The sequence below is a fragment of the Eubalaena glacialis genome, chromosome 19 (assembly GCF_028564815.1).
Source record: "Eubalaena glacialis isolate mEubGla1 chromosome 19, mEubGla1.1.hap2.+ XY, whole genome shotgun sequence".
NCBI classification, from domain to species: Eukaryota; Metazoa; Chordata; class Mammalia; order Artiodactyla; family Balaenidae; genus Eubalaena; species Eubalaena glacialis.
Genome location: NC_083734.1, coordinates 52544675 through 52571038, shown reverse-complemented (window position 1 = coordinate 52571038; position 26364 = coordinate 52544675). Strand labels below are relative to the sequence as shown.

At 44.4% G+C, this 26364-nt stretch overlaps 1 protein-coding gene across 2 annotated transcripts in view; it reads left to right on the top strand.

Annotated features, from left to right (window-relative positions):
• The window catches only part of RPTOR (regulatory associated protein of MTOR complex 1), a 338586-nt gene that overhangs the window by 58581 nt on the left and 253641 nt on the right, over positions 1-26364 (top strand). For both annotated transcript variants that reach the window (XM_061174664.1, XM_061174663.1), the window contains exon 2: positions 19394-19496. In XM_061174664.1, coding sequence (XP_061030647.1) covers positions 19394-19496 — 103 coding nt within the window. The remainder of the gene's footprint in view (positions 1-19393; positions 19497-26364) is intronic.

Sequence of the window (26364 nt, the reverse complement as noted above, 5' to 3'; positions counted from 1 at the left end):
TCGTGAACTGGAGGAAAGGAGCTCCTCGTTATGTGGTGGTGGCGCATTTGGGGTTGCTGTTGCTGTAATAAAGAGCAGAACACACAAAATGTATTTAATGAACCCAGTAATCTAGTTCAGTAGATTTCCAGGCAGAATATTCAAAGAGCCACCTGGCTTCCACTTGGTGCCTGTGATAGAACTGGAGAGGAGGCAGGTGAGCTAAAGAACAGCGTTTCAGTATAAAGAGACAGGACTTGCTGGGTTCAAAAATAACACTTTCTCATTTCCAGCCTCTCCTCCACGCAGAGGGTCCTCAAATGAAGGAATGGCTTCAGGCAGTTCGCAGATCTAGGCTGGTCTGTGGGAGCCTTTGCTGAGGCCTTGGATCTGGGCTGTGGTCCTTCCCTCAGCGGCTGGCCTCTGAGAATCAGAAGGATGCTGACCCTCAGCCTGGAAAGGGAGGCGGGGACAAAGGGCTCCTCTCTTCATGGGCGTGGCTTTGTCTGATGGAGTGGATTATAAATTGTTACACAAAAAGCCCACAAAGATTGTAAGAGATTATGTATCTGCTTGAACTGAAACAGAACAAAATGAAAAAAGGCCTTTGGACCTCCAAACTTGTACTGGCAGGAAGCAGGCTGAGAAAACTCCCCAGCTGCAAACATGGGCTACGTTTTATGGGAAACGAAGTACATCTGAGAGGCTGGAACCACGAGCCCCAGAGCACAAGCACCAGGCAGCAGACCAGAGCCCTAATCATGGCGCTGGGTGTGTGTGCCCCTGCTGTCCTGTGCCGGCCCCTCCATGCGTGTGGGCCGTGTGTATGTCTCTAGTTCATAGGCCTTTAGATCCGAGGGAACACGTAACGAGCCTCGTCCTCCCCTGATGTGGTTTAGATGATGAGATCCTGGTCTTCAAGCTGAGGTGGTAACCTCGTGGGCCTTGGAGCCTTGGGGAGGTGCCAAGTGCATTTTGCATGTGGACGGATGTGAACTGTGGCCAGAGGGTAGACTGGGCTGGTGGATTGTATTTTCCAAAGAGGACTACACAGCATCTCCCATCCCACGCGGTAGCACTGCAGTGTGGTGGTGACACTTCTTTCACTGAGAGGCCACATCCTTTTTCCTTCCTGTGGGGCCTGGGCCATCTGTGACCATGATAGAAATGATGCTCTGTGCCTTGGGGGCTAAAGACAACACAGCTTCTGCCTGGTTCTCGTGGGGATGCCCATGCTCGGAACCCAGCCACCATGGAAGCCCAGACCAGCCCACTTGGGAGACCACATTGGGAAGCTACTCACTGGTATTCCTGTCATCCCAGCCCACACCACCATCAACTGCCAGATGTGTGAGAGAAGCTTCCAGGTGGTTCCAGTGTGAGTCATCACCAGCCTTTGTGCCTTGCCAGCTGAGGCCCCAGACATTGAGGAGCAGAGATGAGCTGTCCCCTTGGTCCCTTTGTGAATCTCTGACCTGTAGAATCGCCACTAAGTGGGTGGTTTGTTGTGCACCCACAGGACGTGGAACCCACTCTCTCCGCATCGCAGCAAGCAGTCATGTATTAGAGGTGGTGCTGAGGCCCTGCAGAGATTCAAGAAGTTTTAATCTCACGCATTCCAGTTTTCTTTAAACTTTCTATGGCGTATGATTCCATAGTTTTGCTGCCAAAGAACACTGAGTTTTCTTGGGTCCTTCCATTTGATGGTCATCACAGATGGGATGCTTTGTGCCTTGTACCTTTCCATGTTAATATGTTTTGGGGTATTTTTCTTGACGCACAGTGAGAAGTAGGAACTGTTATGGTGGTTGGATTTGCAATCTGCCTAACTCACTATGCCATTTATTTTTGTTGTGAAAAATATCTCAGTCAACTGGAATAATTTCACTTTCATCCAGGCAATTTATCCTGTGGACTTTGTTAAGCAAATTGGAAATGATTTAAGTCTAATTTATCCTGTTTCATGCCAAGAGAAACCTATCAAGAAACTGTTAAAGCAATGAAATGTCAGGATGAGGAGGACTTGGCATAAATGGTTACTTTTCTGAGAGCTTAAGACTGGTTAAAGGTCTAATTTGTAATCAGATACTAATGAACATTAAATCTGGGAGCCTGGGGAGGAAAGTACATTTCTGACCCATTCAGTGCTATTTGTAGGAGTTGGCGTATCCTTTGAAGGGTTGAAGGAAGGATGGGGAGAAAAGTTGATTATTGTTTGATTGTACACATATGGTCTGCGTCAAAGGTCCCCAAGACACCCCCTTGCTTCCCCCCCGCCCCCTGATGATTCACTAGGACTCCCAGGACTCAGCATGCAGTAGTCGTGGCTACGACCATTACAGTGGAAGGAGACAGAGCAAAACCAGTAAAGGGAAAAGGTGCATGGGGCGAAGTCTGGGGAAAACCAGGCAGAAGCTTCCAAGGGTCCTCTCCCAGAGGTGTCACACAGAACATGCCTCACTCCCCCAGGAACGAGTTAGGACAAGACGTGTGGAATGTTGATGACCAGGGAAATTTGGTAAAGACTCAGCACCAAAGGTTCCTATCTGGGGCTGGTCATGTAGGCAGCCTCTGAGTGGCAGGTACTGAAATTCCAGAGTCCCATAAGGAAAACAGGTATTCAGCAGGAAGCCAGTTTCAGCCAAATATTGAAATATGATATAGTTGTAGTCACAAAAGGGAATTGGTAGATAATGTTGGAAGAAGAAAAGACTTAGTTTTTTAGAATTTCGTGTTAAGTATTGGATAGAAACTGAACTTTCCTGAGCTTCTGTTCTATGCAGGTACTAAATGATGGCAGAGTCCCTTTTTGTTTGTTTGTTTCACTTTTACTTTTTTTTTTTTTAACATCTTTATTGGAGTATAATTGCTTTACGATGGTGTGTTAGTTTCTGCTGTATAACAAAGTGAATCAGCTATATGCATTCATATATCCCCATATCCCCTCCCTCTTGCATCTCCCTCCCACCCTCCTTATCCCACCCCTCTAGGTGGTCACAAAGCACTGAGCTGATCTCCCTGTGCTATGCAGCTGCTTCCCACTAGCTATCTATTTTACATTTGGTAGTGTATATATGTCAGTGTTACTCTCTCACTTCTTCCCAGCTTACCCTTGCCCCTCCCCGTGTCCTCAAGTCCATTCTCTACAGGCAGAGTCGCTTTTGTGAGAACAGCGTTGAATTGTAACTAAATATTGAGTACCTATACGGTGTATTTGCATTACAAAAGTGTGTAAAATAAATTCCTCCATCTTTGTAAATTTAGAGAATATCATTGAACGAAGGAATGAGCTAGTCTTTTGAGGGAAGGGAAGCAGAGTCACTGCAAGAGTGGGGCTGCTGATGGTGCTGGCCCTCTTGGCCCAGAGGTGAAATCTGCACACTGGCTGTGCACTCTGTGCACAGGACACACCTGCATGCATCCATGGAGAGTTCCCACAGCCTCCTCTGTCCCTCTCCGGCTGCCCTTCACAGTCTCTTCCTGGAATGGAGGTCCACTCTTGCTGGGGGTCTAAGAGAAACATGGCTTTTTTCTTGTGGATTTGAGTAAAATATGGTGAAAGAAGGGTTAATACAATCCAGGTCTTGAGGTGTGGTCCTCAGTTCACCATCACTCTCAGTTGACCCTGGGGCTGGGGGTTTAAGGGCAAGTTTTGCTAAATCTCAAGGTGAAGTTTTCAGCCAGGCAGAGAGGAAAGAGAGACTGAATACTTTTAACTCTGTATTTTGGAGTGAAGTCACTGACAGCTTGGGATTTTGTCTTACTCTTACTACTAAGTAATTGTTTTGAGATGTAAGTTATGTAACCTCTCAGGTTTCATTTTTTGGAGTTTAAAAAAAATGTGAGGATGTGATGATGACAGAGCAGATGATATGTAAACCCTTTCCAAGCTTTAGGAGTCAGTAAAAATACATTGTTTGGGGCTGGAGAACATGGGCAGGGAAATGCTGGCTGCAAAGTAGATAGATAGAAGGAGGTTTGAATCCAGTTGGGGTCACACAGGCATTTCTCTTCCCGAACTATGGGTTCTGTAGTGTAAAATAGAAGTGATAATATTTACTTATGTTTGAAAATGAAGTTATGTACATGAAGTATCCAGCAGAGCAGTTGTCACACAGTAGGCCCGCACAAACCCATCTGTTCAGTTGTTCATGATCAGGGTCTGTCTCAGTGAACTGAGCTAGCTCCAGAACAAACTGTGGCTAAATCAGAAAAACAGTGGATTTGCTCTTTGGGAACTGGTGTAACTCTGGATCTGACTGTCCTCTACTATCTAAGTTTGTGAAATGCTAGTAGTTGTGTGAAGCTCAAGGTATGTCAGGCATGGTGCCGTTATTTTCTATGGTGTCTCTTACCAGCAGAGTTTTTAAGGAGGTGGTTTCCTTAGCCACTAAAAAATGTTCACATGATTTTTAAAAATACATGCAATTATGTAGCAGTTTTCATAGTGAGTGACGGTTTTCTCCCCCTATCTTTCTTTAGTCGAAGTAGTTGATTAATTTTGGATTTTGGGACTAGTCCTGTTCTGCTTATATTTGCATGGTTTTGTTTTAGTGATGATACTGTGGGAAATTATATGCCTAAGGCAAATTTCAGGCTTCTGTTTGGATCTGTGTATCCATCCATCCATCCATCCATCCATCCATCCATCCTACCTACCCACCCATTTATTCATTTATTATCTATTTGTTTACCTACCTATTTATCTACCTACATATCTACCCACCCATTCATTCATTTTAAAGGTCTAAAGGTCTTTTGTGGTGGGAGGAGGGTCGAATTGCAGATCTACCTCTGAATAATATCTCTTAGCAATCAGTAGGGCCATTCTCTGATTGAAATGCAACTCTAGATTTCTAGAGGGAGCCGCTCAGGTTAAAGATTCATTTTCTAACAAGGAAAATGACCCATTACAGATCTTCCTTGACTTACAATGGAGTTAAGTCCCATAAACCCATCATAAGTTGAAAATATTGTAAGTCAAAACGCATTTGCTACACCTAATCTACCTAACATAGGTGGGCCAAGCTCACAGCCACCGTGACCACTTTGAGTGCAGCATGGTCTGGAGCTGCTCCTCCCCTTTGGTGAAGTGCCAGGGTCCAGCCACAACCGCTGACAACATTTCTTTTCTGAGTCAGTGTGTACTGAGTGCCCTTGTTTTACAGGTGCTGCTTCGTGTGGTTTTGATGGGACCACTACACTTGGCTCATGACTTGTAGTCATGGTCAAGTGCCTGTAATTGCTGGAATTTGCTGCTGTGGTCGTAGAGGTTAATTGCATGCACTATAGTTTCTGTTTCTAGTTATTGTCATCTCAGCAACGATGAATGGGGTTCTTCCCGGAAAAGTAGAAAGCTTTCCTAATGTGCTTGATGCAGATTTTCCCATGTGCCATCTGTCCCTGCTGGCCATATTGCCATGGTGATTTCATGGGCAGAATACTCGGTCTCCAAGAGTCAGAGGAGTCTTTGTGCTGCCCTTCACTTTCATAGCTTTTATAAACTCTTCTCCAATCTTTGCATTCATTTGAAAAAACATAGAAATATTTATGGCCTCATTGATATCTCAGTAGAAGATTTTCATTCATCCCCTGCGGAGAAGAGCTCTATACACGAACATACATGTAATGCATCCAGTCCCCATTGTTGGGCATTTAGGTTGTTTCTAATTTTCTCACTTCTCAAGACAGCACCCAGTGAATGTCCTTATCGTGCCTACATTTGCGCGTGTGAGCGTTTCTCTAGGGTATTTACCTAGAATGGAACAGAGCTGTAGGACACGCACACTCTTCCACTCCATCGTGTTGCCAGAATCCTCTCCAGGGAATAGTGTGTTCACGCTCCTGCGTCCAGGAGTGTCCGGAGCTCCTGTTCACCCACAACCTTGCTAGTATAGGTACTGTCAGACTTGAAAGTTTTTTCCAATACTATGATGTGAAATGGTATCTCGTCTCTATTTCTCTGAGAAATAGTGAGCTTGCACAGTTTTTGGTATGTGTGTTGGCCTTTTGAGGTTTTTCTTTTAGAAAGTGCTTGTTTGTATTTTTTGTTCTTTTTCCTAGTTTTTGATATTTGTCTTTTTTCTCAGTTTTTCTTTTCTTTCTTTCTTTTTTTTTTTTAAATAGATGTTAATAGTTTAGTTAGGTGTAGAGATGGACATTTCCCCTAAATCCGCATGCAGCATGTGTGTGTGTGTGTGTGTGCGCGCGCGTGCGCGCATGTGCATGCATGCACGCAGTGAAGCACAGGGTGACCAGAAAAAAGGCAAAGAATGTGAGAGAGCGTTGCACGTTTGGGGAGTTGTTGGCCATGTATATGAATGTAAAGGAGTGATCCTGTGGGGCCTTGCACTGCTGTGCTCTCGGGGTGATGGGATGGCACGGTTAGGCTGTCAGTGTAGAAGGCACCCATGGTGTTAAAATGGAGATGTATTAAAGGAGGTTGGATGGGAGGGGAGCAGTTGAAGTCATGGAGGAGAGACAGGTTGAGGCTTGAACTCAGGGGATGGAGACAGGCAGTGTGGACATCAATTTGGGAACATTAGATTGGGGTGAAGTGTCCAGATATAGAGCTGGGTAATTGTCCGTGCCTTTCACTCACATAGGAGGCGACACGGGTGGAGCAGGTTTGGAGCGGCGGGAGGCAGGGGATGATGACAAGGAGAGGTCAGTGGACGGGAGGGCACTAAGCCACAGGAGGAGAGGCTTTCGAGGAGGAATTAGCCTTCCGCCTCCTCCTCCTCCCCCCCCCTCTCCTTTTCCATGTGTTTGTTCAGTTTTACTACTTTCATTATACAGTCAGCTAAGCAAAATGTGAAACATTTCCTAGTCCTGGTATGTGCAGCAGAAGCTCGATTGTACAACATGATGATGATGTAGATGGAAAGCATTTCTGAATTTTGTTCATGTAACGTGGAATGTTCCCATTGTTGTCAGTTACCTTAGCTTATTAAAGTGAGCAAGTGTTTGGTTGTTGTTGTTAGTCAGTGGACTTAATTTACTTCACAGCAGTTACAGAATGATGAGGTGTCCTGCTGGTGGCGATGGTGCGGGGAGGGAGCTGGTTTGGTGTGGAGGTGCTACATGTGGGACCTTTGCCTGGGAAAGGGCAGGAGGTGGTGGTCTCATGCTGTGCCCCTGTGTGGTTCTTGTGCAGCTCCGTCTCTGGGAGGGCAGGAATGTGAGGTAGAGCTTCCTGAGTGGTCCTTTGACCCACGTGACAGAAGCTGAGGGAGCGTCCAGTCTTACTAATAAAGCTTCTGCTGCACGTACTGATGAAGAGAAGGCCACAGGAAGTGCTGCCATCCCTGATGTGTTAGAATTCACTCCTGGAGACTTCCCAGGTGGTCCAGTGGGTAAGACTCCGAGCTCCCAATGCAGGGGGCCCGAGTTCGATCCCTGGTCGGGGAACTAGATCCCACATACTGCAGCTGAGAGTCCACATGCCGCAAATAAGAAGTCCACATGCCGCAACTAAGAGTCCGCATGCCGCAACAAAGATCCCGTGTGCCACAACAAAGATCTCGCGTGCCGCAACAAAGACCTGGCGTGGCCTGAATGAATGAATGAATGAATGACAACCCAGAGAGTTCTCTGACTTCCAGGCTTAGTGTGTGTACTCAGGGTACCGTCATGTTAATCACTTAAGCTGAACGGCAGAAAGTGTGTCTGATGTTTGGATGTTGTGGCACCCCTGCCTTTTCTGTTGAGTTTTAGAGTGGGACAGCTCTGTGTGCAGTCTGCTGAGGAGAATGGTTTCCAGAACTGTCCTTTCATGGAAACAAAAATGCTTTCTATTACCTGGAAACTAGTTTCAAGCAATAGAGTATATTTTTGCTTGGATTCTTGTTGTGATCAGTTTTAGTTTTTTCAATGTAGATTGCCTCTAAGCCTTTATTCTGAAAAACTTTCATACAAGTAGAAGAGTTGAAAGAAGGGTACAGCGAAAACCTCTGTGTTCTCCACTTACAGCCAATAGTTGTTTCCAATATATAGTAGTATGTGTGTGTATTTATAAAAAGACCAAAAAGCAATTCAAATTTCACAGTACATAAACATCACCACAGTTCCCCAGAGCCAGGGACCCTCTGTGGGCCCCATTCCTGTAGATGAAGCTCACCTCCTGGCAGGTATGCAGCCTTTGCTGCGCACTCCCCCGGCCATGGTCCTGAAACCATAGAACATGTTTGGGGGCTCAGTAGAGCATAGGTTCTTCTGTCTTGGTACAGAAAGAATTCAGCGAGAGGCAGGGTGACAGGTAAGGGAAGAGTTTATTAGTATAGGATGCTTGTGAGAGATACAAGGGGGCAGGCAAGGGAGTGCTGTGCCGAGAACTTAGTGGGCTACATTTTTATAATCAAAGGAAAAGGAGTTGCCAGAACCAGTTTTAGATCTAAATCACTGTGAGGTCAAGATGCTACTTTTGCTGCCTTCAGACTGAGTATGTTCAGGGCTCGGGAAGATTCTTCTTGATGGTGATGGTTCAGTGATGATTCAGCTATGACCTTTCGTTTCCTTCTTCCCTCCTTTAGATACGGTCAGCTAGTCTGTGTGAGACTGTAGGCAAAAGTGCCGCTTGTTGGGATAACAGCACCTTGGCAAAATCTTTGTGTGTCTTCAGTTCCCTGGTTTGACGACGGTTGAGTTGGCGATTAGTACAAGATGCCCACGTAGTTAAATCCAGTGATGATTTTGGCCTCTGAATGTTTTCTCCCCTAAAGGGCCTTAAGGATTCTTAGTTACAGGCATTGGAATCCGCGCTGGGAGGTTAAGCAGAAAAGGAATGTGTTGAAGATCTCTGGGAGGACCCAGGGCCAGACCCTGAGGTTATGAAGATCCCAAGGGGGCCTCGATAGCTGCTGAACCACTGGGACATTGGGATGAGCTTAGCAGCTGTGCGGCTGCCACCCTCCAGAGTCAGGTGCCTCAGCTGCACAGCTCCCTGTGGAGCAGGGGCCTGGCATTGCTGGATTCGGAACCTGATTCTCGGGCAGGTGTATCTGACTGGAGGAGCCCAGGCCACATGCTGGCGCCTTAGCTGCAAGAGAGTCTGAGACACAATTGTTCTTATTTTCTACTTTGGGAAGGTGGGACCCACAGCATAGGAAGTTATCAAGGTGATGGAAGGTGTAAAAAAGGTTATGGGGAGTTAGATGGCAGATGTCTACCACAGTTCCCCATGGGGACTTTTAATGGATGTCTTATTACGGAGCTTCAGCCACTCAGGACCTTTGATTTCCTCATGCTTTTCATCTCCGACACCCACTTAGCAGCACATGCTATCCCCTGTTCTCTTTGAAATAGAGGTTTCTTTCTTTCCCACTCTCCCTGCACCCAGTGCAGGTCTTGCTTCTGCCTCGACAACTTAGTGGGGCCCACACTCCAGCTCCTGGCTGTGATGCTCTTCAAGGCCTCTGTTAGCAGAATCCACACTACCCTCCACTTGGAGCTGTGAGACCTTTGAGAACAGCTTCGTAACATATGTTGTCCCAACCAAGAGCGTGGATGATAGCAGAAGATAACAGCCACACGTAGCATCCTCAGACTTAATGGTGAAATGCCTGTTATCAAGGTGTTCCAACCACCTCGGGTGTATTTTTTCAGCCAGCCTGGGAGCTCTGTGTACTTTGGTTTGCCTTGAGATTGTTTTTATGAAGTCTGTACCATGGGTAACATATGCTGGATAATGAAGAGTGGAAGAAAAATTAGCCCTGAATGAATGACTCGCTCCCATGGTGCTGCTGCTAATTTTAATTTACATTAGGAGTGGTAAAGCAGCTGTTCAGTGTTTTATCAAATAACAGAAATCTCTAAACAGCCTTGAAATCAATCCATTTATTGAATTGGAGAGTCTTGTCGAAAGCAATTTTAGCAGTGGGCCTTGTCTTGTGTCCTGACCTGGGAAGGAGTGGAGAAGAAATAGACTAGAGCCCTTTGATTTACTTGCTTTGCCAAGACCAGGTATATTGTTGATTATGAGGCCACATTCAGTTTGGTTAGCAGAGTTCTGTCTCCGCAGGCACGCTGGGAATCACCCGCATTGCATTTCCTCACACAGTCCCGGCGCACTCGTTGCCTTGGATACTAGTCTAAACTTCAGCTAACCGAACAAGCTACTCTCTTTATTTTCAGGATACAATAAAAATTATATATACATACATGCACACATGTAAAAAATCCTTGACTATTGTGATAAAATAATTTTTATTACCTTTCCCTCCACTTATAGAAATAACTTATGTTCACAGTAGAAAATTTGAAAATACACACACAGAAGGGCCAGGTAGAAAGAGGAAAAGAGGAATCATCCACATTTTCCACTCCCCAGAGGTCAAAACTACTTGTGACATCTTGTTTTTTAACTCTGTGTCCTCTGAGTATGTATACTTGCACATTTGGGATAATAATTATGGATCTGGTTGTGTACCTCCTCTCTTCACTCAGGTTATGTTTGGGTATGTCCCATGCCGTTTAACATTCTTTGAAAAGATGTCTTCTCTAACAGCTTTATTGAGATATAGTGCACGTGCTACCAAGTTCACCCTCTACCAACAGAGTTGTGCAACCTGCAAATGTGCTTTAAAGGTGCTGTAATGTTCCAGCACATGACACAGAGTGTTCTTTAACCTGTGCCCTCAAGTCAGACCCTTCGGCTTCGACAGAATGGTTTACCATATTTAGACCTTATATAGTCGAATTATTTAGAGTTAATTTGTCAGTATGCACATCTTCATATTATCCCTCTGTGACAATTAAGTATTTTTATTTTCACTTTTTAGTAAGGAGACTGAATAGTTAATTTTATCTCTGTGTGTATACACACTTAAATTTCATTTCATAAGGTGTTACAAGAAAAGGCAAGGAAGTCATTTTTGGTCCCTCACTCAGCTCATTAGTGCAAGTAGACTGGCTCCTCAGACCAGGCGGGGCATGTAGAACCCCATATCACAGACGCCCAGGTTTGCAAAGGTGGCACCAAGGGAAGACCATCTGTTTCATGAAGGAATCACAAAAAGATTTAGTATAGGATTCCTTTGAGAAGGGATTTCTTTAGTTTGTTTAAAGCAGTTATGATCTCTATAGTCAACCTATTTTTTTCCCCCACGGGATCTTTGTTACGGCATGTGGGATCTTTAGTTGCGGCATGCTGGATCTTCATTGCGGCATGAGGGATATTTAGTTGCGGCATGTGGGATCTAGGTCCCTGACTAGGGATCGAACCCAGGTCCCCTGCATTGGGAGCATGGAGTCTTACTACTGGACCACCGGGAAGTCCCTATAATCAACCTATTTTCTATGCGGTTCTTTAATTTGGCTTTTAGAAACATAAATTTCCTAAGGGTCCTAATGTTGTAAGTACATGTGCTCCACATGTCCTGAGCGTTTGGTTGGGGTGGGAAGGGTGAGGGAGGGAGGGCTCTGCACACATCTGAGACAGTATAGCTCTGGACAAGACTTCCTAATTTTTGATGTTGAAAAGTTACCTCTTGTGTCTTCACTTTTTATTAGGCTATTTTATAGGAGTGAACGTAGATTTAAAAACAGGGGAATATAGACAGAATTTGGCCTCAAAAAAGAGTGCTTAAACCCAAATTAGGCCTGTGGCTCAAGGTAACAAACTGAACTCAGACATTCAAGAACCACTCCCTCATTGCCAATTCCCACTGAAATGAGCAAAGGAATAGACAACCGGGATTGCCCAGGTTCACACAGTTGCTGCTGGTGATGAGGATCTTGTTTTGTTTTACTGGTCTTGGTTGCAAAAATTCCATTTGATGTGCTTCTTGCTAGGTTTATTGTTCATTTCTTTCTAGCAGTCTTTGGGATGGGAGTTAGGAGGCAAACTGGTTTTTCCTTTTCTTCAACAACTCGATTCCCCCCACCCCTCCTGTGGTGTATCTACTCTGTTTGCTATATGTTCTAGTTTCTGACTTTCTTTATAAATTATGCATTTGTATAGCTTCGGCTCTGCTCAAAGTTTTTGCTTGATGCTCTGAATCTTAATGAGCACTGCTGGGAATTGGGTGGCTTTGCCCTCAGACAAACGGGAATAGTGAATGTTGTGGCATATATGGCAAATCCTAGTCTTGCTTTCTGTTTATTTTCCATTACGCTCAGTTGTTTATGTTGGAAGGAGTAGGAGTGAGTCAGACTCTCGGTTTGGGGAGCAGAAAGCAGTGATTGGCCAGCTTAACCTACATAATTTCTTCATTCTGCATAACAGCTTGGGTGTCATTGCACGCCAGCCTGTGAATTTATACTCAGGTTTGATCCACTGTATCTTTTAAAAAATATATAGTTATCAAATAATTAAGTAGGAAGAAACCAATAAAGGAATTCCTTGTGATTTTGTTTTGAATTCTTCGGTGACAGGCATTAATGTATTTTTAATCAGCAAGGTGACAAGCAGTATACAGAGGCTTTCAAGTAGAGGCAGTGATCCAGGTCCACAGGCCCTTATCTGCAATTCTGAAATCCAAAAGCTCTGAATACTGGAAATGTTTTCTCAACTCATTTGGGGGCACAACTGGGTTGTGAGCTGGTATGAGGTTATTGATAGTCTTTATTCCATGCATAGTTGATATTTGTACATTTCAGTGGAAATTTTAATGGTTTTGCATGGGATGTTACTCCAGACCCTTCTTGGTATTTTATATGCGATATGGGATATATACCATATTATCCTTTTGTAAATTGGAAAAATCATGAATTTCAAAACACATCTGGCACCAGAGGATTGTATGGGAAACTGCCCAGGCTGTTACAACAGTGTCAGGCCCCCACTGCCCGACTGTCCCCAGCCTCTCCCACCTTGTAGCCAAGGTGATGTTGAGCCCTCTGGGTTGGGTTCAGAATCGTAAGGCAGGGTGCTCCATGCCTTTAGGGATACTTCTGGTATGGCTGGAGAGACCAGTCCTGGAGTCAAAACTTTAGGATCAGAGAAATCTTGGGGCCTGAGAGATCATCTGCGTCATTTTAGGGTGAGAGAATTGTTCAGGAGAGATTGGAATTAACCGACATGTCCAAGGTCATACGTTTTCAGTGATCACTTAATGTTTTAGAGCTTCTCAAAATGATACTCTTTTCAAATTCGAAATTAACCTCTAGGGATATAACTCTGTCATCTTCAATTATATGACATTGGAGAAGAAATGTTTTAAAATTCAAAATGGTTATTTTATGTACTATTATGCAATTTTTGGCACAGTAAATTTGATAGCCCTTATATTTTCTTAATGCTATAACTGTATTATTAAAAACATGAATCTAGAATTTTTGGAATGAGGTTGCCATAGAAATGAAAATAAAATACCAAAAAGACACTTTAGGGTATAGCTAAGAATTTAAAATCCACCACATTTGAAATCAAGCCAATGCCATGACAATTTGCAGGGGAGCAAAGACATATTTGATCGGCTTCAAGATATTTACTGGTATTGTCTTTTGTCCAATTGCGGAATTAAATTGGTAGCTAGGTGTTAGGTCAAATACATGTTTCTAGTTCATGTGTCAATATATTCTTGAGACGTTTTCCCTTGTTTTCTTAAAAGGTATAAAAAGGCAGGGTGTAGGGTTAGGTGTGTATTATGTACGCCAGGATGAATCAAATTAATTCCTTTAATATCTTAATTTATGGAGTGTAGCTAATTTTACACTTTCTCTCTGAGGGCCATGCTTTCCTGTTGCTCACCTTCAAAGCAATCACGGAGAAACTGTTGCTGTCAGTGATGTTTGATTAGTAATGAACACTACACTTGGTGGAGGCCTGGTGAGGTGAGGCCCATTAGCTGCCTTGCAGGACTAAAGAGCAATGATAGTGCTTCCATTGGTATTTCTGTCTAAGGACTTGGAGAGCCTCAGAGATCATACTTTTTATAATGAAATTAGAAATTATTTATTTTACTGATAATTGTTATTTTAAGTTCATTAACTGCAGTTGTAGAGGTGGAGGGAACGCAATTTGTCTATAGTGTCAGCCGAGGTAGAAGAAATAGGATTATGATCAGAGAGCATAGGAATGCTGCATAAATGCCCTATCTCATCCTGCACCACCTGCCTGACAACAGAGAGATTAAGAAGAAGAAGCAGATGCTCCAGCAATGGAGCTTTGAAATCCCAGTGACCAGGGTATAGTCCTGGCGCCTCCGCCCAAATTCTTTACTCTCTCCATGCCTCCCTAAGGGGGGCGCACAGCCACCTTTTCTAGTTCATGGCCTTTTGGTGACTGCATAGCACAGTGCCAGTTAAGGAGTAAGCACTGGCATGTGGAGGCCCTTCTTGCCCAGAAATGATCAGAAACGACTGGGCTTGACACCTGGCCGTAAACGCCTGGAGGTAAGAAGAAGGGGTAATGTGGGGGTGTTCTTGAGCTCTCATCAGCCTGGAAGGCTGGCTCACCCTCTTTCTCCTGGGTCCACAGCAGGCAGGGGCTTGGCTGAGGAGCAGTGGGTGGGCTGGGCCTTAGAGCAGACCCCTGAGTGTAGTGTCCTTCACCTGGGCTTTGTGAGAGGAACATACAGTCTGAGAGTAGGCTGTCTTTGCAGATTGAGGACAAAACACAAAACTGTGGTGGCACAGACAGTCTAAGCAGAGACCCTGATCCATATGGAATGTTTTCTCCACGGAAGGCTTCCCTTGCACCCAGAGGGGCCCTCAGATGACTGTAAGAAAAGCAACATTTTCCTTAGGAAGCAACTTGGAACTTGCTCCCGGGTTTAATCAACGCCTCATGGAAACCTCAAAGTTCCACATTATAGAGCACAGAAAAAATGCCCTTGATTTAAAAATGGTAAAGGGCAGGTATTAGTAGTTATTCACCGTGGCCATTGGAAGACCACAGAAATGTTTCCAGAAACTTCTACTTTTAAGCAGCTTATACTCAGAGTGAGTTTGCTGTAAAATAATCAATCATCTGTATGGGATTATTGATACTGATCAATTAAATATTGGAAAATGACTAATAAGTAAAACTTTTGTTATTCTCTGATTACTTTTCAGCCCTTTCTCCTGACATTAGGTCAAGGGACCCATTTGTTTCTTATGGTTCATAATGAGAAGATTCTGGCATGTCTCTGGGAAGATATTGTTCCTCTCTTCAGTATGTCTTTGGAGGCAGGGTTGCAGTTCCTTTAAAGAGTGAAATTATTATTAATAAATGCTTTTTGTTTCTTTTTTTTTTAAAGAATATTTATTTATTTTTGGCTGTCGGGTCTTAGTTGCGGTACGTGGGCTCTTCGTTGCACCGCGCGGGCTTCTCTCTAGTTGTGGTGCGCGGGCTCTAGGGCGCGTGGGCTCTGTAGTTTGTGGCACGTGGGCTCTCTAGTTGAGGTGCACGAGCTCAGTAGTTGTGGCGGGCGGGCTTACTTGCCCCGCGGCATGTGGGATCTTAGTTCCCCAACCAGGGATCGAACCCACGTCCCTGCATTGGAAGGTGGATTCTTTACCACTGGACCACCAGGGAAGTCTCAATAAATCCTTTTTTTTAAGTGTTGGGAGAGAAGAGACAAAAATACTTCCTTTTTTCCCCATATAACTTTAAATTCTGTTTGAACAGAGGAATATTTTCTTGCTGTAATAAAGATTATATCAAATCAGTAACCATCATCATTCTCAATGATGAAACATTTATGACAATTTTATTAAAACCAAGTGCAAAGATCACCACTATCATCATTTTGTAATTATTAGTAATATGATTTTGGAAGATCTGTGTAATACCGTAAGACCTAAAAAAGAAAAAGAGGAATGATCTATTGGAAAGAATGAGATAGACTCATCATTATTCACAGACAGTATGTTTGTATACTAACAAAACCTGGAGAGAGTCGCCTAAAAGCAGTTACGTTTAATTAAGAATTTAGTAAAGTGACTTAAACATTATTCTAATGGGGGGTTGGTGGTGGTGGGATGAAATGGGAGATTGGGATTGACATACATACACTAATATGTATAAAATAGATAACTAATAAGAACCTGCTGTGTAAAAAAATAAATAAAATTCAAAAAAAATAAAATAAATAAATAGGATGCCTGGGTGGGTGGCGGGGGGGGGGAAGAATAAAGGTCACTTCCCAAGGTCCACGTGGGAGTTCTCCCTTCCCTTCTGCTCTCTGTCTTTTAGTTTTCAAAGATCTCCACTGGTAAGAGAATATGATATTCAAAATTGTTAACTGATTAGGGAGTCAGAAAATCCTCAAAGGGACCTCGCTTTGGCTGGGGAAACAAGTTTCCAAAGCAAAATAAACAATTTCGATTCCATCGGTGAATCTCTATAAAGAAAAGTCACTGTTACCCAAATTATATTCTTGCAGAAGAGCTAATGAGTGTAGATTCTGCCGCAGGTTTTATCTCCTGTTTCTGGATTAAAGAAAAGGACATTCTCTGGTGGATAAAGCCTGGGAAGGTGGGGATGAAAAAAAACCCACAAAACATTATTCTGGTATATCAGCAGTTATCAGTAAGAAACTACTATGGGCAAAATACATGTATAGTAGCATATTGCCCCCAAATAGTCATGAACAATCCAGGAATAATCTTAAAAGAAATGACCAGGACTTGGCGAAGATGTTTAACTAAACATCTAAGAAGTAATGTTTAACTAAACATAAAGAAGTAAATTAAGAAGTAATGTTTAACTAAACATTACTGAGAAAAATTCAAAGAAAATTTGAGGGACTTCCCTGGTGGTCCAGTGGTTAAGATTCCGCACTCCCAATGCAGGGGGCCTGGGTTCGATCCCTGGTCAGGGAACTAGATCCCACATGCTGCAGCTAAGAGCCCACCTGCTGCAACTGAAAATCCCACGTGCCACAACTAAAGATCCCGCATGCCGCAACTAAAGATCCAACCCAGCGCAGCCAAATAAATAAATAAATATTAAAGAAAAAAGAAAATTTGAATAAACAGAGAAACACACTGTGTTCCTGTATGGAAAAATAGAATATCATAAGGATGTCATGTCTTGCCAAGTTTAGTTTATATGTTTAATGTAATTTTTTTTGTATTTTGAATCCATTTCTATTCATTTAACACTTTAAGAATTTAATCTAAGTGTCATTCTGTTAAGAGTATATAATGGTGTGCTTAAACATTCCCTTATTTGCTTAAAATTTAGGTCGCTCCCACTTATTTTCCATGATAAGAAATGCTGTGAAGAAAATCTTTACACATAGAAAGTTCTCTCATTATATTTTGTACTTCCTATGACAGATTCTCGTATGTGGAATTATTGGATCAAAGAAGACAATTTAAAATACTCAGTGTTATCAATATGCAGTTTGATTAAACAACTTTAATCAAAATCTCCATGGGATTAAGAAATTGAATAACGATTAATTTGGAAAAAATAGGTGAATATAAATGTAGCCAAGTAAAAGTTTAAAAAAAATTGTGAAGAAGAAAACCAGGCTCTCCCAAGCATTGTGAAATGTTGTGAAGATAAATTAGTTAAATCAGTGAGGTATGTGACCCAGAAATAGAATTTGGTCTATGTGGGAATATATGCTAGAGGAGTCACTACAAACCTGGGAGTTTGGGGAGATTATTTAACAGGGGGAATTGGCACCGTTGGGTAGTTTTTTGAGAAAAAATTAATCCTCACCTGGTACCATATACCAAAATAATATCCAGCTGGATTAAAAGGGTGAAGTGTGAAACAAATGAAAACATTAGAGGAAAATCCCTGTATTCACCCACTCAGCAGATGGTCACTGAGCTGGGCCTGGGCCAGGTGTCTGCTCCTGCATGTCACCTCTGACCTTGGAGGAGCTGCAGGTGCACAGAGGAGCGCGGATGGGCCTGGCTCCACCAAAAGGAAGACATGGATGCTGGGGTGGTGTTGAGCAGGTGGCTCTGCCCTGACAGGATCTGGGAAGGCCTCCCCGAGGAGTGGAGGTCTGAACCCGAGAGACCCCGAGCTGGTGAGGCCGTGCAAGGAGCCCTGAGGGGCTGTGTTTGAAGACCCAGAGGTCATGCCGGCCAGAGGTCATGCCGGCAGACCAAGGGCGAGACTTGATGTGAGTGAAGAGCTTGGCAGGATCTGGAGCTTACGAGGCTTGAATAGCGTGTGGAGCAGTTCACAGTGAATCTTGAAGGTTTTGGGAACTGATTGAAACCAGGGCAGTGTGCCGATGTGTTTGAAAGCCTGGACTGGGGGAGGCAGGGGAAGGGGTCCTGGGAAAATGGTGGAGCACAGGTTGGACGTGGTGTGGCTTAGAGCTGGCGGATAGTGAAGTGGACAGACTCAGAGACATTCAGGAGCAGGACGAAAGAGATGGACGGGGAGTCACAGTGGGCACTGGCGCTCAGGAGCCTGGTGGAGGGAATAGAGGCTCAGGTGGTCTTCCTAGCGGCCACCCTATTTGAAATGATATCCTCCCCCTCCTTGCAGGGATTTTTATTTTATTTATTTATTTATTTGGCTGTGCTGTGCAGCGTACGAGATCTTATTTCCCTGACCAGGGGTTGAACTCGTGCCCCCTGCATTGGGAACACTGAGTCTTAACCCCTGGACCACGAGGGAAGTCCCAGGAATTTTATTTCTTTGATTTACTAATATATCTTCAGTCTGTAAAAATAACAGTTGGCACCTGGTAGGTGCTTAGTAAATATCTGTTGAACAAGTGAACTAATGAAGGATGAGTTCTAGATTTCTGGCTTGAGCAGCTGGATAGGCGGGGCTGACGTTTCCTAACACTGGGACATCGGAGTCGGAGCAGGAGCAGGTGTGGAGGAAGATGTATCAGCTGATGGGTCCAGGGCTTCGGTATGTCAAGAAACAGGAAGGAATCCAATGGCAAACACTAGATTAGGGAAATATTTACAATAAATAATGTGGATGCCATCTTTAATATGTAAAGAGTACATGAAAACCAATTAGAAAAAATCACTAGTGTTAGTAAATAAATGGTAGTATAAACATGAGTAGAAAATCCACAAAGGATAAAGGATACAAATATTTGAAAAAAATATTCAGCCTTATTAATACTAAAGAATGCAAACTAAATCAGTATGACAATTTCTCTCTCATCAAATTATTAACAATTTTAAATAACAAGAATAACGATGAACTGGTCAGAATGTAAATTTGTGCAGAGTTTTTGCGAAGTAATTTGGCAGAATGTATCAAGTGTCTTAAAATGTTTGTATCTTTTGATCAAATAATTCTGTTTCTGGAAGTATATCGTAAGGAAGCCTGAGAAAAACCTCTCTTGCCATGTACTCTTCCTCATCTGCTTACTTGACTCTGAAACCCTGTCTTACTTGTGAAATACCCCTGGGGTGGCACAGGTAACAGGCGACTGAAGACCGGCTGCAGAAGCAGAGGGCTACGTATGTCTGGGAACATTTTAACAACTAGAAAACTCATCAGTGAGTTTCATATTGAATTATTTGTTTTTTTCTGTTGTGTTTCTAGATGAAGACCGTCAGCGTTGCCTTAGTTTTGTGCCTGAATGTTGGTGTGGACCCTCCAGATGTGGTGAAGACTACTCCTTGTGCACGTTTGGAATGCTGGATTGGTAAGCATGGGTCCCTCTCTTATAGCCTGTTGTGGGGTCACTGCGTGGGGTTCTGGGCTTGGCAGGGCTTGCCTCCACTGTCCTGGTCCAGTGCAGGCCTGTGATTGGTTTGTGTAAATCTGAAGATTTTATTTCATTTTGCAGTTATATAACCTTTAGGCTATTTTAGATACATTCACTTACGATTTGCAGTGGAGAAAGTGTCTCAAGAAAAATTGATAAGATAATGACTATTGGATTATATAATTTTCTCTTTTAAATTTGTCCTGCATCTGGCATGTAGTACAAGTTATATACACTTAAACCTGAATGACTGATGCCTGCATGCAGGTGCCTCAGTTGCACAGTGAGGAGTCCCACCTAGCTCTTTCCAGGAGGAGGCGAGGCTGCTCTTTGTCGTCATCCTCCTTGGAGCATCTTAGCACAGTGCTGACTAGAAATGGTGAGTGTGCACAACCTTCACTTGTTTCTGGTCTTAGGGAGAATGCATTAGGCTCCCACCACTAAATAGGGCATTAGCCAAAGTTTTTTTCTGATGCCTTTTCTAAGGTAAGAAGTTCACTTCTATTCTTAGTTTGCTGAGAGTTTCTGTCAAGAATCAATGTTGCATCTTATAAAATGCTTTCTCAACATCTGTTGAGATAATCACCTGGCTTTTCTCTTTTAGTCTGTTGATGTGGTGAATTATATGGATTGATTTTTTTGGTTGTTGAGCCAAGCTTGAATTTCTGGCATAAGCCTCTCTTGTATTATCTTTTTCATATGTTCCTGGATTTGACTGCTAATATTCTGTTAAGGAATTTTGCATCTCTGTTTATGAAGGGTATTGGTCTATAGTTTTCTCATCTTGTAACATATTTGTTTGGTTTTGGTACCAAAATAATGCTTGGTCTCATTAAATGAGTTGAGAAATATTCCCATCTTTTCTTTTTTATGGAAGAGTTTGTATTGATTTGGGTATTATTTCTTCTCTAAATTTTAGTGTAATTTACCAATGAAGCCATCACAGTATGAATTTTCCTTTGTTTCCGTCACTGATTATTCAGCTTTCTCTTGTTGGTAGGATCGGGGCAACCCACCCCCCCAGCCTTTTCTATTCTAAGCAAAAGCAGAAATTCCCTTTATCTACTTTAAATAGTAAAAATTACAAATTTATTATAATCTGAATTGGAAACAAAAGTTATTTTTCCCACTTACCTGTCTCGCTACTCTTTGGGGGTGTCTTAGGATGACAGCCTTTGTTTCACAGCCTCCTGCCTGAAGCATAGGCCCCTTGTTCCCCAAGCCCGGTGACAGTAGCTGTTTTCTGTGGCCAGTTTCCTTAGATGCTTTCTTGGCTCTCTGCCATCCCCTGGTGACTGTGCCGATTGAAATTGACTTCTTATTAGCCACCACTGACTGTTTCCACTTCATTTATCCCTTGTCAAAGCTGAATTTAATCAATTGTTTTCTATTTCCTCCCTCTTTAACTACTCTTCTGTTAGGTTTTTTAACACAGGGCTTCTCAACCTGGATCCTGGTGTGTACTCCTAGGGATGCGTGAGCCCGCTGGGATTGTGTGGGTGGTGGTGTCTGAGTACAGCATTGCACCTTCCGGGCTGAGGGGCCTTGGTTTTTATTAGATTCTCTAGGGGTCCTTTGCTTCCTACCCTCCTGTCCCCAAATAGAAATCAAAGAACCCTCCCTCACATCTCACCCAGTCTCTTTGATCAGTATTTATGGGACAATGTTAATGAAAACGCAAAGAATTCCTTACTTCCTTCTTGGTGTGAAATCCAGCAAACGAATAGATTTTTTAATATTGTGTTCTTAAAAAATTTTTGCAATTCAGGTATGCAATCTACTTTGTAATAATTTCGATGGATTTTGAATTCAAAAGGGCACATTGCCGGTTTTTTTTAGATTTAATTTTATTTATTTGTTTGTTTGTTTGTTTATTTATGTCTGCATTGGGTCTTTGTTGCTGCGCGCGGGCTTTCTCTAGTTGTGGTGAGTGGGGGCCGCTCTTCTTTGCGGTGTGCGGGCTTCTCCTTGCAGTGGCTTCTCTTGTTGCGGAGCATGGGCCCCAGGTGCATAGGCTTCAGTAGTTGCGGCCCGTGGGCTCAGTGGTTGTGGCACACAGGCTTAGTTGCTCCGCGGCATGTGGGATCTTCCCGGACCAGGGATCAAACCCGTGTCCCCTGCATTGGCAGGCGGATTCTGATCCACTGCGCCACCAGGGAAGTCCCCACATTGCCTTTTTTAAGTTGAAAAAATTTCGCTTGGCTTTTATTAAAAAGTGGGTCCTTATGTTGGTGATTTTAACAATATGGGATAAGAAAAAAAAACTCTTAGAGATTTGATTCAGCAAATTTGTAATGGTGTCTAGCAGCCTATATTTTAATTTTTATTTTGAAGAAACATTTTCAAAAGTTGCAAGTAGAGCACTAAGCAGTTTTTTTCCTGATTCATTTGAAAGTAAGCTGCTGAAATGATGCTCCATCACCTTGGAATCCTTTAGTGTGTGATTCCTACAAACAAGAGTTTCTCTTTCATAATGACAACTCGGTCTTCACAGACAGGGGATTAACATGGATGCCCTGCTACTGGGTAAGCCTCAGGCTGCATTCAAGTTTGCCAGGTGTCCCCATAAGGTCCTTTATGGCACAAGGACCCTTCGCTGTATCACCCATTGCCCTTAATTTAGTCTCATTCAGGCTGGAGCAGGCCTCAGTCTTTCCTTAACCTTCATGACCTTGACATTCAGAAGATCACCGGCTCTCTGTTTAGCAGAACAACCCTGATGTTTCCTCGGGATTAAATTTTGTTTATGCCTCTTTGGCAAGAGTGTCATGGAAGAGATCCGCCTTCCTCCGTGGTGTCCTGTCAGGTGGCACGTGCCTTTGATTTATCCCATTGCTGGTTATGTAACTCTTTTATCACTTGATTACGTTGGTGTGGTACCTGAACTTCAGCTGTGAAATCCGCCCCCTTCCCTTTTGCAGTTAATAAGTATTTTGGGGGAAGAGGTGCTTTGGCTGCGTTAATATTTCTTTCCTCATCAGACTTTCAGTTTATTCAATTTGAACTCATGGTTTCCTTTTTTATATTTTATATGTTTTTATTCCTATTTTATATTATAATCAGTGGATTATAGTCCAATATTAGCGTCATTTATCTTGATACTCCACTTGTTTCCCATTTAGCTAGTGGGAACCCATTCCCACTGGCTTATATGGCCTTTTGTCTTGCTTCCATCGTCCTTAGAGTTACGTCTGTACTTTCTGTCTCATCTTGTCTTTCCCTGCTCCATTCCTGGGATCAGCCATTTCTCCAAGGAGCCCAGTTCCTTTTAGCGGCAAATAGAATTTGAAAACCGAGATCTGGGTTCTAGGTGTTCTTATTGGAGCTGTGTACTGTGTTGTTTCTCCCATTGCCTCTCTCATTGGAGCAAGGGAATGCACACATTCACACATGTGCATAATATGTGTATGTGTTTCTGTGTGGACACACATTCATATCTATATTTCAGTATTATCTATACAAATAAAAAACATGCATTACATTAGTGCCTCCCATTCCAAATCAATAGGAATTTTCCATATTTATAACTCTTCCTCTGACAGTGAGAACCGTGGTATCCTTCATCCTTAATATATTTACTAATTTGATGAATCCTCCTGTGTGAACCAACTTCTTTTTTTTTTTAAATTATTTATTTATTTATTTTGGGCTTTGTCGGGTCTTCATTGCTGTGCGCGGGCTTTCTCTAGTTGCGGCGAGCGGGGCTACTCTTTGTTGCAGTGCATGGGCTTCTCATTGTGGTGGCTTCTCTTGTTGCGGAGCACGGGCTCTAGGCACACGGGCTTCAGTAGTTGTGGCACGCGGGCTCAGTAGTTGTGGTTCGTGGGCTCTAGAGCACAGGCTCAGTAGTTGTGGCGCACGGGCTTAGCCGCTCCGCGGCATGTGGGATCTTCCTGGACCAGGGCTCGAACCTGTGTTCCCTGCACTGGCAGGCGGATTCTTAACCACTTTGCCACCAGGGATGTCCCTGAACCAACTTCTTATGCCTGTCATCACACTCCTTTATTTTATACCCAGCTGTTTCCCCCACAGGTGTCCGTCCTCCTCATTGCCTGGGCTCCGATACCCCATATGGGTCACTGCTCCATGGACATACCTTCTTTCCTTCCCCCGTACAGGCTCTGAGCCCCTGATTGGACTTGACAGCTCATTCTGGGCCACCGCAGTTACCCTCATCCTAGAGCAGGTGCCAACCTTGCCCAGACCTGCCTCTCCCCCCAATGGCTTTAGGATTGTTCAAGAAGGGATTTCAGCATTTTCAACAAGTGCTTTAGGTTTCAGGCTTGGCTAGCTCAAGGGATGATGATATATCGGTAACCAAGATGGAGAGTTTGGGGCCAGCTGGGCTGGGGAGATAATGGGATTACGTTTTGTGTAAGGTAAGGTGCTTCTGGAATGCTCAGAGTAGACCACCTTCCAGCAGACAGCTGGAAAGAACTCTCTGGTTGGAGAAAGGGATTTGGGGGAGGCCACCTGCTGAGAATGTGCAGTGACCAGAGGGAGAGGAGCAGAGCCAGGCCGTGAGTGAGTGGGGAGGGGTGCCGCCTGTGACGGAGACCCCTCTGGGTGGGCAGAGGTAGGAGGAGGGCCGGGTGCCACTGGATGAGAGTTTCAGGTTGGCATTGTCACAAGCTGTGGCTGCAGTTGAGTGAGAGATGCTGGGAGCCTGGAGAGCGAAGGGGAGAGGGACAGTGAAGGCTTGGCTGGCGAGGCAAGGAGACCCAGGCTCGATGACGGGTTGGTTCTGCCTTTTTCAGGATGGGAATACCCGGAGTATGTCATGGGTGGGGAAGGAGTCCCGAGGAAGACCCCCTGCAGGGGTTGGTGCCTTCACATAACTTAGAAAGATGTTTCCGTTTAGAAGGCAACCAATCGATGTTTTATACGTGGTCTTAGCATTTTGTGCTCTATCACCAGAATTCAAAAGGTTTTGTACTCGTCAAGACCCCAGCTTATTCATTCCAGCTGTTTCACTCAGTGAGTCCCTTAACCATTTGGGGCCTTAGTTTCCTCATCTGCAAAATGGAGCTGATGATGGCGCCCACCTTTTGGCTGGAGGGCGATTAACTGGAGCGTGAACTGGGCTTAGCATGGGGACTGCCCTCAGCCAGGAGCAGCCCCCACGGGCCTGCACCCGCCTCCCCACCCCACCCAGCAGGCCAAGGTGCTGGGTGGGAGCTTGAGCTCTTCCTGCGTCTGTGCCACCTCTGCTCCGTTCTGTGTGCTCGCCCCAAAAGAGAGGGGAAAGAACCCTGTGCTTCTGTGCACAGGGCTGGGTAGGGATTACGAGTTGATTGCTTTATGGCTGCAGACACACATCAAACTGGTGAGACTGTGCTGGTTGAAACTGCCCTGATCTCAGGGACAAGGGGTCCGGGAGCTTGAGAAATAGACAGATTCTTACTTTCCATTCCCTTTTTGTGTACCTGTGTGTGCACAGTCTCCATACACGTTGGGGAGAGTCCTACTTCCAGAGGCTCAGAGGATGTAAGAGTCCCTGAAGCGGCCCTTTAGGTTTTCCTGTGCCAGAACAAGCGAGTAGAGGTTGCACCACAGTACCCTGCAGTGACGACCTACCCTCCCTGCTGGACTGTTGTACAGCCAAGGCCCGGCTTCCAAGCTCCGTCTGAGGGAGGAGGAAAGGCGCACAGGCCCTGAGTAGCCCGGCTGGAGTGTGTGTGCAGACATGAGGCCGTAGGCGTGGTCTGGGAGCTGAACGCCTCTCCCTGCCCGTCCCCTCCGTTCCTGTAGATAATAAGATGCTGTTTTATTTCATGGAGGTGACACTCAGGGAAGCGGGGGGAAGCTGTTTTGTTTTATGGCCCCACATTAAAGTAAAAACAATCCCGCTAAAGAACGGTGCGCCCATACCTGCTGGAGGAATCTGTGTTTTAAAACAGAGTGTAGATGAGCTGAGTGCTGAACAGGAGGGAGTGTAATTTAGCCTTGATGTCTTTTATGTCTAGCTAATGGTAGCCGTGTTATCATAGGTAAGAAGGCTATGGGTTTGTCGGATGCTTGGGAATTTGGTTATCCTAAGGAAATATTTGGGAGGCACTTTGCTTTGTTTCCCTTATTCCTTAGAGAAAAGCATTTTCTTCTTCCCTCCACACAAGTGGGCATTAAGAGACCTGTGTTGATGAGCTAAAAATAGTGGTGGTAGGCCTTTGCGTGTCGCTCTTGGTTTTACAGACACTTTCACAGACTGTCGTCTGATCCTTACATCAGACTTGGGCTTGAGAGATAGTCGAGTTGGTCAACAGATGTTTGTTAAGTAGAGATCTACGTGTTAAGTGTAGAGGTATACACAGAAGAAATGTAGTCGTGATCCTTGGGATTTCGCTGGAGACAAGACCAGAGCAAGGGAGACAGGCCCCTCGAGCTCAGCAGATGTGGGGGAGTCGGAATGGGCCACACGGGTGGGCGGGGGCTGCACGGGAGGTGAGAGTGAAGGACCCCGGGAAGAGAAGGGGCCTGGCGGTGGGGACCGAGCCCTGGGAGCGCTTGCTGGGCTCGCCCGGGCCCTGCTGCTGGATGCTGGGGCACGCCCCATGCCTGCACCCTTGCTCTAAGGGGCTCCTGGTTTAAACCCTGTTTTCTCTGTCCGGTGATGCCAGCCTCTTGTAGTAGTGTCTGGGCTTCCCCTGAAGGAGGACTGTATAACTGCTCGGAGCCTCCCTTCCTCTACTGTGCAAAGTGACTTTTGTGTAGACAGCGAGGCCCATACTTAAAACAGGGTGTCCCAACCACCCCCTCAGCTCTTTTGAGAACACATCCAGCTCTTGGTGTTTGTATACAACACAGC